Source organism: Juglans microcarpa x Juglans regia, chromosome 4D (assembly GCF_004785595.1).
Source record: "Juglans microcarpa x Juglans regia isolate MS1-56 chromosome 4D, Jm3101_v1.0, whole genome shotgun sequence".
Taxonomy (NCBI): Eukaryota; Viridiplantae; Streptophyta; class Magnoliopsida; order Fagales; family Juglandaceae; genus Juglans; species Juglans microcarpa x Juglans regia.
Genome location: NC_054600.1, coordinates 11660606 through 11673190, shown reverse-complemented (window position 1 = coordinate 11673190; position 12585 = coordinate 11660606). Strand labels below are relative to the sequence as shown.

Sequence of the window (12585 nt, the reverse complement as noted above, 5' to 3'; positions counted from 1 at the left end):
TTCCTTTATTTCCTTGTGCATTTTGTGCTTCCTTTTTATAGTCTTTGTGGTAAGAGATGCTTGGCGAGTGAGAATTATTTAGGGACTTCATAAGAAACGTACGAAGACTAGCAGGGGGAAAAGACAACATGAGAAAAACAAAGAAGACCGGAGAAAATTGGTGTAAGACCATGGTATATAAGATCTTTGGTGCCATCAAATGTCTAAAATGGCTGCAGCCTAGGTCCACAAAATTAATCCTGCCTTGAAAGATTCCGTTTGAGGTATATTCAAGGTCACTCTTTGCATGCATGTGAGCCAGATGAACATATATGGAATATTTGAACTTTCTAATTAACTAAGAGGGATATCATTTTAAAAAAAAAAAAAAAAGGGTTTGAACTTATATCTACTTCAACAACATGGTAAATTAGGGCATCCATATTCCCACAAAAAAACCTTGAAATAAGCTTTATCTAACTGGGCATGCAAACCAAAAATGGGTTTTCCCTAAATGATCAATTTTCACTTTGTTGTTATGATCATGTTGTGTGGAAGGAGTGCAATCTCGATTTGAAAAGACAAACTACGGGGAGATATAATATTAGTCCATCAGGGAAGCTCTCTTATTTTGAAAACAGATGCATTTAGTGATAGAACTACTGAAAATTAGGAAGTTTAATATTAGTTCCTGCATGCGTCATTAACGTCGTCGATAGTACTGTTAATGGAGTTGTTGAATGTTATTATAAGTCTTCATGGTAGGCGATACTGACGTTTATTAGTCAATGCTTTTTCCCATTTTTCAACCTGGCGGGCATGCTACATTGAAAAAGAAACCTCATGTAACGCAGTTTCTACAGCAACGTACGTAACAATTCTTTGTAGAATAGGCACATGCATCAGACGTTGCACGTAGGCAGAAATGTTCAAAAATGTTGATCACAATACACGACGAGCTAAAGATAGCTAAAGTTCAAAGAGAAACATGCAACCAAAAGGTTGACTACAAGAAAATATATAATAATATATATGGTGGCTGCGGACAAATTGATCGATTTCAGTTTTCAAAATTAAGGTGTTTTTATTTAACAGTTGGTTGGAGGATTATGGTTTATTATTATAAGCTTTTCACGGCAGAATTCATAAGATCATTTTCTTTCTGTTAGGAATGCACGTAGCTTGACTGTATATAGTACAAATGGAAGCTTCTTCTGTTCCCCGGAGAACACGAGTTTGGTCATAAGCCACCTTTGGCTTCTGTTCAGAAGGCAGCAGCGGTTTGCGCACATGAGAAGTATATTATTTATAGAAGAAACGTCGTAAATGGACTTTTCATCTCATATATGCGGACTCTTAAATGACAATTAGGATTAATGGATGGTCAACAACGGCTGAGTTTTAGCCAAAAGATCGATCAATGTTAACTACCATTTCAAGATTCACAGGCGCCATGTAGGGCCGATTTAATTACTGCATGTTCGTATAAGAGAGTACTGCATGCCAAGAAGTCCTGGCCGAGTGATTTGACTAATTACAAACTTAAGTTTGAACAGGAGGGCATTTGGTCTAGTGGTATGATTCTCGCTTTGGGTGCGAGAGGTCCCGAGTTCGATTCTCGGAATGCCCCAGCTAGCTGTACGTTTTTTTTTTTAATTCATTCCAAGAAGCAAACCAGCCACATGAATGTGGCTGATGCCTATCTAGCTGATTAATGATGGCAGCTGTATATATAGAATTAGCTGCTATTTTTGTAAGACATATGCATGTCTTGTATTATATATATTAAGATTGAATGTTTAGATTATTATATAAAAGTGTGCCAACCACATCTTACTTTGATTTTGGTCCTTCTGTCTAATATTCCGATTAACGACTAACGAATTAATTACTAATATAGCATTGTACTTGTGGAAATGGCTCTAATTAAGATGCCAAAAATGCCCCCATCATTTTATAACATGGTCAAACCCTTAATTATTTCGAATACTTGAAATGTTGTGTTCATATAAAATATATATATATTTCTGTTGAAATTCTGTCTTCACTGTAATGAAGCCAAAGCAGAATTGCTTTGCCAAGATTTGCCAAGAAACTCTAATGATCTACATCCATGGCAGGAACAACTAGAAGCCGTTTTAGTTTCATTGATGAAGTTGAACAATACAGTTTTGTGTACAAGACTATGAACTCTCACAGGCTTATTTCTCTTCAATGAGAAAGTATCGCTTTCTCGAGTTCTTTTCACCCTTGCTCCCATGTATTTTTCTCTCTAGCAATTACTTCCATTGAATGGATCACATGGCCGATCCCTTTTATAGCATATTACAAGTACAACAGAAAAACCTGCAACCCTCCACCTCAGCACATTTACTCGAGCATTAATTGGCTATTTCTTTTCTCCACTTGACATGTGTAAGGTTCCAAATGGTTGTCACCTTTTATAACAATTTCGAATACTCTATTCGTCTTCATCTAAGCATTCATCTTTTGTAACTGTTGAAGCCCATTTGGCCTGGTTGACATATGTTGGTTCGATCTTCAACAACATTTGACGGTGACAAAATGGTGGTGCTCTGACGACATTTCTATGGCGGGAAACTAGTGCTAGTTTGTCATCCAATATGTTTTGATTGCATTCTCTAATATTAGTTTGCATTAATTCATTGATCATCTAGGGTACTTCATGATGAAAATACTGAGAATAAGTTAATTGGGGTGGTTTTGATGTCCTGCATGTGGATACCATGCAGCGACGTTTCTCATGAGTTTATATGTTATCATCTTATTCTACAATGCACAAATATTTGCTAGAACTTATTCCATCCTAGAACCCTTTGTTATAAGTGCAATAAAGAGCATTGGCCGGCTTAGGTTTAGTTAAGTCATACGACCTAATTATTCAAACTTTGCCATAAATAACTACATGATTGCTTATAAAACTTTGCCTTTGCAGTGCTCTCAACTGGTTAGCTCATCATGTCTCAAGATTAAGAGACCCATTCTTCCCTTTTTTGAACTATATGTACCACCAAAAAAAAAAAAAAGAAAAAGAAAAAAAACACACACACACACACTCACTCAAGCAAGAATAGCAGTATTCCTATTACCTAAAGAGAAATGCTACTATGCCCCTTAATTTATACCACTTGTTTTGCTCCATTGATGTGACTTATTAAAAAAAATTAAAAACAAAAGTATAAAAGGGTAGAAGGAATTTAAAGTTTAAGTTTTTCTCTTTTTATATTTTAGGACGCTATTCTATTTTGAATATATATTTTTTAATTTTTTTTAATAAGTCACGTATCAAGAGGATAAAGTAAAATATTATAAATTAAGAGACATAATTATTACACAATAATGATCTCTCAGCTGCAGGTCATTTATCTACTACAGAAACTGCATGTCGTCTTGCATTAAATCATAAGTCTGGGCATGAATGATACTGTACATAATCCATGTATTTCATTTCTCAAATATTCTTTTCATTATTTTGTAGATATTTTTTTTTCTATTGTTAGAGAATTACCATTTGTGGTAAATTAGTAGTTTGTTTGTTACGCTTGAGATGTATATATATTTGTTGGTTGTATAGTGCTATGGGATCAATATACAAAGGAATATTCAAGCATTCTCCATCTCCTTCGTGTGAAATAGCTCTCCGCTCTCCTTGATTTCTAAAACCTAATATGGTATCCAGAGCCTCCAGAGTACCATCCATGGAGGATTCTCCCGACAGTTTAGACGATTCCTCATCTTCCACGCATCTCTATATACATTCTAGCAAACCCCCAAACACCCATAGTGCCACAACCATAACCCGTTACCTCAACCTCACAGACCCTAACAATCCTTTTCGCCTAGAAAATGGCGACAACCCTGCAGTGATTTTAGTTATGGATTTCCTCACCAATGACAACTATATTACCTGGTCGCGTGCGATGAGAAGGCCTCTCCGCGCCAAGAACAAGTTGGGGTTTATTTCCGACTCACTTCCTCAACCCACTGACCCAAATGATCCTCTTCTTTATCTATGGAACCAGTACAACGATATGGTAGTCTCATGGCTACAAAACCCCATTTGCCCTTCCATCAGATCCAACATCGCTTTTGTTGATGATGCCCATGAGATCTGGCTGGACCTTGAGGATCGATTTGTTCATCAGAACGGCCCACGAATCTACCAGCTCAAGAAGAACATAGCTAGCCTTCTCCAAGAATCTGACACTATAAGGGTTTATTACGGCAAGCTAAAAACTCTTTGGGATGAATTGTTGATTTATGATCCTGTCCCTGTTTGCACTTCTGGCTCAATGAAAACATTATCCGATCATTATCAACGTGATTGCGTGTTCAATTTTTGATGGGCTTGCACGATAGTTATTCCCCTATTCGGGATCAAATTATGCTGCTCAATCCATTACCTCCACTCACCAAAGTCTTCTCCCTAATTCAACAACAAGAACGCCATTACCAGATGGCATCCACCAACCCTTCCCCTGACTCCTTGGCCTTTGCAGTCAGAAAACCCTACCCAAACCCCACTAAAGCTTCCCCTCAATCCAAACCCAAGAAAGACAGAGCATATTGTACTTATTGTAAAATCATTAGCCACACCCTTGATACCTATTTCAAAGTCGGAATTGCTAAGCCACCTATATATTTCCACTGTAACATGTCTGGACACACGATGGAGCTTCATGGCTACCCACCTGGCCATAAGTTGTTTAATAACACACACGGTTCCTCTACTCTTGCTGCTCAATCTGCCTCTAAACCAGAGACTATCAGTGATGCTCAAGTGGGTCTCACTAAGGCTCAGTACCAGCAACTTCTGGCTTTACTTCATCCTCGAGAGCTTTCCACTACTGTTTAGCCTTCCGCTAATCAAATTCAGTCCAATTTTCCTTCTACATCGACTCCTCACATCTCTGGTATATCACTTTGTTTATCCACCAGCACACAAACCACTTTATCCACTACAAACATTCCTTGGATCATTGATACAAGCCCAACAGACCACATGGTCTGCTGCTCCTCTCTGCTCACCTCCATCACAGCCTCTATTTCTCACTCAGTTAGGCTCCCAAATGGAACTAATGTTCCTGTCACACACACTGGCACTGCTCAATTGTCATCTTCCATTTCTCTAACAATGTTTTGTGTGTTCCCTCTTTCAATTTTAATCTGATCTCAGCCAAGAAATTGGCTGCTTCACTCACTTGCTATCTCGTGTTATTCTCTGATTTTTGTCTCATACAGGACCTTCTCTCATGGACAACGATTGGGAAGGGTGAAGTGAGGAATGAACTTTATTACTTGCTTAATACTCCTATTTCTCCATCTACTCTGGCCTCAACAATTTCAAAATTCAACAAAAATCCACCCATAGCTTGTGTTTCCCATTCTCATACTGTTACTGACCTATGGCATTGTCGCCTAGGCCATCTTTCATTTCCAGTTTTAAATATGATTGCAGATCCTATTGTAAAAGAGCACATTAGTATCATTAATACAAAACCATGTTATGTTTGTCCACTTGCAAAATTTTGTAGACTTCTTTTTCCTCACAGCAAACATAAAACAACCAGACCTTTTGAAATTGTGCATTGTGACCTTTGGGGACCAAATTCAATCCCTGTCTATGATGGTTCTAATTATTTTCTTACCATAGTTGATGACTTTACTAGAAGCACTTGGCTCTGTCTTCTTAACACTAAAGTTGAAATCAGAAAAAGCATAGAATCTATTGCCAACTTAATTGAAAATCAATTTGGTTTCAAAATCAAAATTCTAAGAAGTGACAATGGCAAAGAATTTTTTATGCACGATTTTTTTAATAGCAAATGTATTATTCATCACACTAGTTGTGTTGCCACAACCCAACAAAATGGGGTTGTGGAACGAAAACATCAACACATTCTCAATGTAGCTCGGGCTTTAAAATTCCAAGCTAGTCTCCATCTTGAATTTTGGAATGACTGTGTGTTAGCAGCCACATACCTCATTAATAGGACTCCTAGTCCTTTACTTAAAAATAAAACTCCTTTTGAACTTCTTTTTAACTCTCCACCTTCATATTCTCACTTAAGAGTTTTTGGTTCACTATGTTTTGCCTCCACCTTACATCAAGGTAGGAAGAAATTTGACACTCGAGGTCGCATGTGCATTTTTCTAGGGTACCCTTTTGGTACTAAAGGTTACAAACTCCTTGATCTTGAATCAAGAACCATCTTTATATCTTGGGATGTCATATTCCATGAATCCACCTTTCATTTCCAACATTTACCTCATCCCTCATCCAACCCCTCTCCCACACTTGTTTTTACTAAACCCTTACCTAATTCAATTGACTTTCCCACCAATCCCCTGAATTTCAGCCCTGTCACATCTCAACATCCTGCCACTTCCACCCAAATCTTAGCCCCATCTCCAAATCAGACCACCCCAGAAACCTCAGTTACACCTTGCAATTCTATCTCCCCTCCCTCTCAATTTCCTTCCCCTTCCTCACATATGCCTGACCCACCTTCTCCACCATCTAACCCCCCTCTCTGCAGGTCCACCAGAGTTAGAAGAGCTCCACAGTATTTGCAAGAGTTCCACTGCAGCCAGACCTCACTTCCAGCCCCTTCTCAGTTGCTGTCCAAGTCCAACATTGGTAATTCTTGTTCTCTTGCTCATCTTTAACTTACCAGAAATTTTCTCCTTCATTTACTGCCTTTTCTACTTCCATTTCAACCATCTCGGATCCCACTACTTGTAAACAAGCTGTGAAACACCCTGGTTGGTATAAAGCCAAGGAAGCTGAACTCTTAGCCTTAGAATAAAACCAAACTTGGATCATCATTGATTTGCCTCTTGGGAAAGAGGCTATTGACTGCAAGTATGTCTACAAGACCAAGTTTAATGCTGATGGGTCTGTAGAAAGGTTGAAAGCACGACTTGTGGCAAAGGGGTTTACACAACAAGAAGGTGTAGCTATACCGAAACATTTTCCCCCGTAGCCAAACTTGTTACTTTGAGGATTTTGCTCTCCATTGCTGTTGTCAAGGGCTGGTTTCTTTTTCAATTTGATGTCAATAACGCATTTCTCCATGGAGATTTAGATGAAGAGATTTATATACGTAAACTGCCTGGGTACACCAAAGGGGGCCCCAACCAAGTATGCAAGCTTCTCAAAAGCCTTTATGGTCTTAAACAACCTTCACATCAATGGTACTGTAAATTTTCCTCCTCACTTATTGCTTTTGGATTCCAACAATCTAAAGCTGATTATAGTCTCTTTACTAAATTAGATGGAACTTCTTTCATTGCACTTCTAGTTTATGTAGACGATATTATTGTCGCTGGAAATTGTTCATCTTCCATTGCCTCCCTTAAATGCTTCCTTAACACTCAATTTAAGCTCAAAGACCTTGGTTGTTTGCACTATTTTCTTGGTTTGGAAGTTGCAAGATCTTCCAAGGGCATTTATTTGTGCCAAAGAAAGTATGCTTTGGACATTTTGGATAATTCAGGGACACTTGGCAGCAAGCCTTTTAAGTTTCCTCTTGAGCAGAATTTCAAACTTAGCAAGGATTCTGGTATTCCTCTATCAGACCCAAGTACTTATAGATGACTTATTGGTCGATTGTTGTACCTCACAATCACTAGGCCTGATATATGCTATGTTGTCCAGCTTCTAAGTCAATTTATGAGTCATCCAACAACATCACACTTGGCCATAGCGCATAAGATTCTCCGATATATCAAAGCTGCTCTTGGTCAAGGCATATTGCTCTCATCTTCTTCTCCACTTCAACATAGAGCATATTGTGACTCAGATTGGATTCATGTCCTGACACATGCCGTAGTGTCACTGGTTATTGTGTATTTCTTGGAGCCTCTCTTATTTCTTGGAAGTCAAAGAAACAATCTGTGGTCTCTCGTTCTTCAGCTGAAACTGAGTATCGCTCTATGGCCTCCACATGTTCTGAAATTACTTGGCTCAAATATCTTTTCAATGATCTTCGGATTCATCATTCATAGCCAATATTACTTTATTGTGACAACCAAGCGGCTCTTCATATCACTGCCAATCCAGTTTCTCACGAAAGAACAAAGCACATCGAGTTGGATTGTCATTTGATAAGGGATAAAATCTAAGAAGGAAGCATCACCACTGCACTTATTGCCTCAAACAACCAACTGGTTGATATTTTTACCAAGGCCTTGCCCTCATATCTTCTTCGATTACATTTGTCCAAGATGAAAATAGTTAATCTCTATTCTCTATCTTGTGAGGGGCTATTACACAATAATGATCTCCCAGTTGCAAGTCGTTTATCTACTACAGAAGCTGCATGTCATCTTGCATTAAATCATGAGTCTGGGCATGAATGATACTGTACATAATCCATGTATTTCATTTCTCGAATATTCTTTTCATTATTCTGTAGATATATTTTTTTCTATTGTTAGAGAATTACCATTTGTGGTAAATTAGCAGCTTGTTTGTTACGCCTAAGATGTATATATATTCGTTGGTTGTACAGTGCTACGGGATCAATATACTATGCCAATACCAAAGTTAGTTCTATACATATGACCAGCAACGAGAAAAATAAATGCAATAGCTAAATGATGATGAGCAATATCGGTTAGCCATAAACTTTGCATTTGTAGGATGAAATCCCCCGAGAAGGGTTAGAACGACAGTTCCTGCGCCTTGGGAAGTACCAAATAAATGACTACCTGAATCGGGATTTTGTGCATAAAGATTCCTTTGACCTGTAAAAAGTGGGCCTAATCCTTGGGGATGCGGTAATACCTCTAAGAAATTATTCCATTGAACATATTCCCTTTCGGATTCAGGAATAGCGACATGGACTAAATGTCCTTTCCAAGCCAATGAACTTACTCCGAATAGTCCTGACAAATGATGATTGAGACGGGATTCGGCATTTTTAAACCACGAAACGCTCGGTTTCCATTTTGGTTGTAGGTGTAACCAGCCCGCTATTAAAGATATGATAGAAAGAAATAATAGAAAAAGAGCTCCAGTATAAAGATCTCCATTAGTCCATAAACCAATTGTATACCACCACTGATAAACACCAAAATAAGCAATATTTACTGGTCCAAGAGCACCCTCTCGAGTAAAAGCTTCCACAGCCGGTTGAGACAACCTGAATCTAAATGATCTGGATATGGGTTAACAGTAGTACTACTAATGATCGATCATAAGTATCTAACTAATAAGAAGAAGTACATTTCGAAAACTTTAATATTTTACCTCAGCCGCCATCCACATGATGATATATGTTATTTTGCCTTCTGGTATAATTTGTTTGAATCTAGTAATTACCAACTCATGCTTCTAAATTTCCTTCAAAGAGTTTTGAACATTTCTATATATCAGTATCGACAGCGTATCCTGGCCTGTGTAATGTCTGATGCGCATGTTCTAGAAAGAGCAGTTTAATATGTTAAATGCTGCAGAAATATTTGAGAAACATATTACATGGATTTGAAATTTTAAAATCTAGCTAGCATGCACGTGAGGTTGAGAAATGGGAAAAATTAATAATATTGACTAATAGATCAAGTACTCACAATCGCTTACCAATTACCATTGAGATTTTAATTACAACTCCTCCAACATAAACAACAACGTCATTTATCAATCACGGACTAGGATTAACTAAAATTAAACTTCCTAATTAATTTTAGTAGTCCGAGAAAATATTCATTAAAATGCATCCGTACGTTTTCACAGGAAATCTTACGTTTGAATTCATGTAGTAATTATGGTCAAACCGGCCTACGATTGAATTCATGTAATAATGGTCCCAGGCGGGAATATTGAAATTAGAGGGATATTAATTCCTTAAATACTTGATCATGTTATTATTATTATTATATATAAGATATTTTCGATTAATTAATTAATTGTAGGTTAACAAAATTTCTACCTTTTAAAGCACGTGTTTTGCCTCAAATACCAAGTTCCACGGAGAATCCATCTTGGTCTTGAGCCACGTGACGACCTTAATTTGGCTTTTGCACAAAAGTAGATCACGAAACGTAAATGGACTTTTCTCATGATCATAAGTGGCAGGCAACTAGGATTGGATGGTCAACAATGGCTGAGTATTATCCAAAAAGAACGTTGACTACCATTAATCCAAGATTCATATATAGCAAAAAACTAAAATTGAGGCAGCAGACCTGAGGATTAATATATATTTTATTGCATCTATGTATAGAAGACTACTGCTCCCAAGAAGTCCCCGAGGGAGTGGACTGAACATGAGCCACATGCTTGGCTAAATGAATGGGGCAGATCCCAATGCAAGTAACCATTTTTTTTTTTTTTTTTTGTTTTTTGGTTGTATAGCTTGTTCACCAAATGCTTAATTCATTAATTATTCCAACGAAAAGGAATCGCTGCAAAAAGAAATGCAATTAATGTCCCTATATGTTCTACTTGCTTTTCAATAACTTGCTGGTATATGTAAGAGTTTTATTAGACCTCTGTGTCTCAGACACTTATATTTTAATAGATTTAGACTAGTTTAAATATGATCACTTAATTAATGAGTTATAGTAGAACAAGAATACCTTTAAATTTAGTCATAGTGGGACATAAATATCTTTAGATTTTATGATGGTTAGAAATTTATAAATAACACTGAGGGATTAAAAGGTTCTTATCTACAATATTATTGTGCCTCTAATCATCGGGAGACACTCGGATTTAAAGTTATTAGGGTACCTGATCCTTTTTTCATAGTCAGGTTAGATTTTTTATCCGACTGAGATGAAGAGAGTTACGCTTTTTAAATATTATTATCTAACCTGACTATTTAATGTTTCATGTTTCATAAAATATAAGAATATTTTATTTTTTAAAAAATCAAAAATCCTTATATTTAATGTTTCATGTTAAAATATTTAACAATATATATGTGTATTTAACATTATATATAATCCAGCCATTGGCATTATTAAAATTGAGTTGTTAATTTTAAGCTTAACTTTAAATTAGTAGTCTTTCCCTTAAGTTAATTATCACTAAATATCATCGTTACGAGATTTATTATCCGGGCTTATAACAAATAATATTATAGCCGAAATAATGTATTCGAAATTTACAGTTGTGTCTAAGTTGGAGTGAGTTGAATTAGGAGCTAGCTGATCTTCAAAATTACAAATTTAGGATTCTAAAAATTAATATTTCTTCCCAAGATAGCATATTTTGGCCAATAAAAATATGAGAATGTGTTTGAGTCAACAATATTGAGGCCAAACATGCATGAATTTGTACTTCGAAGGGCCATTAGCATCTCTGGTTCAATGAAATATCAATAAAAAGGATATATGCAAATGACATAAGAAGGGCTATTTCGAGAGAGAAGAAATGTACGAGCTTATAGAATGGAAGATAACAAGAGACATCATGTATACCATGAAGAGATCAAATCTATACTTTGTTAGTTTAAGGTTTTGCTTTTAACAACGTTGATATATAAGGACAGCGTTTTCCTCCAAACTTCTTCCAACCCATTTTCAAAATTGATCTATATATATTTTTAAACATGTGGCCGCAAGCTGTATAAATCTTTTTTTAATAAAGAGACATAGATCACTTTTTTAAATTGAACTTTAAAATAAGAAAATATGTGCTTCTCACATGCTAGCTTAGTGAACGCTCTTATAGATGGACGGGAAGAAGTTTCCTCCTTAACCCAATTTGGAGGAAAATTCTATATATCCGCTGATAAATAGAAGTTTAGTACTTGTTTGCATTTTATATATTGGAGAATGTCTTCTATTTTATTTAGAAGCCATTTTCAGATTCAAGCATCAATTTTTATCACAAAATCATCTTTTAATTTATGATAGAATATAATCCAAACAATGAAATTTACAACTGATAATCATAGAGCTAATATAAAAGTACTTAAAAGTAAACACCTGATCTCAAATCTTACACTACTGACATCATCAACATCATCATGAGGACCATTATGAGGTGATCTGCCAAAATTTCCGCAATATATAGCATTAATTTTAGTGCTCGAAATCTGGCCTGCATGCATTCGCTCGCTTTACCTACCAAGCATTGTTTTGTTGCGGATTTCCAAGATGATCAGTGACCGCATAATTCGTACTGGAGGAATTGAAGAAACCAAATGTATCCTCGGAGTTCTTGCCGGTGAGTTCTTGAACGATGGCTCGAAACTCCGTAGCATTGCTAGCTTTGACCAGCAAGGGGCTGGAAATGTACTTTATCTTGACAGGTTCAGATCCCTTCAGTTTGGTGGGCGGATTTTGTGTTTTAGGTTGTTGTACATGATATTCATGAGGACTCACAAGCTCGGTCTTTTCCATTGATAGATATGAAAAGGAGGAAATTAGGCGGCGTAGGCTTCCTTTCCAGCTTTGTGCATTTCGTGCTTCCTTTTTATAGGCTTTGTGGTAAGAGATTCATGCATGGTGAGTGAGAATTATAATTTAGGGACTTTATGATGAGAAACTTACGAATTAAGACTAGAGGGGAAAAGACAAAATGAGAAAAACAAAGAAGAAGACCGATGAAATTTGACGCAAGACCATGCA

The 12585-nt window shown here is 36.7% G+C and overlaps 2 protein-coding genes and 1 non-coding gene across 3 annotated transcripts; 2 read left to right on the top strand and 1 right to left on the bottom strand.

Moving 5' to 3' along the window:
• Positions 1 to 1537: 1537 nt before the first annotated feature.
• TRNAP-UGG lies at positions 1538 to 1609 on the top strand. The gene has a single exon. It is a non-coding gene; the product is annotated as a tRNA-Pro (tRNA).
• A 2059-nt stretch (positions 1610 to 3668) lies between these two features.
• On the top strand, positions 3669 to 4343 carry LOC121260139. The gene has a single exon (XM_041161984.1). It carries the CDS (start codon positions 3669 to 3671, stop codon positions 4341 to 4343), a length of 675 nt encoding a protein of 224 aa, XP_041017918.1.
• Positions 4344 to 8526: 4183 nt separating this feature from the next.
• Positions 8527 to 12357, bottom strand: LOC121260138 (photosystem I P700 chlorophyll a apoprotein A2-like). Its single transcript, XM_041161983.1, is given in 3 exon segments — positions 8527 to 8631; positions 8633 to 9149; positions 12083 to 12357. Coding segments are annotated over 3 exon segments (897 nt in total).
• Between the last annotated feature and the right edge of the window lie 228 nt (positions 12358 to 12585).

What these genes read in the sequence shown, in the direction of transcription:
- LOC121260139 (XM_041161984.1), top strand. Translation starts at nt 3,669, where the DNA reads ATGGTATCCAGAGCCTCCAGAGTACCATCCATGGAGGATTCTCCCGAC.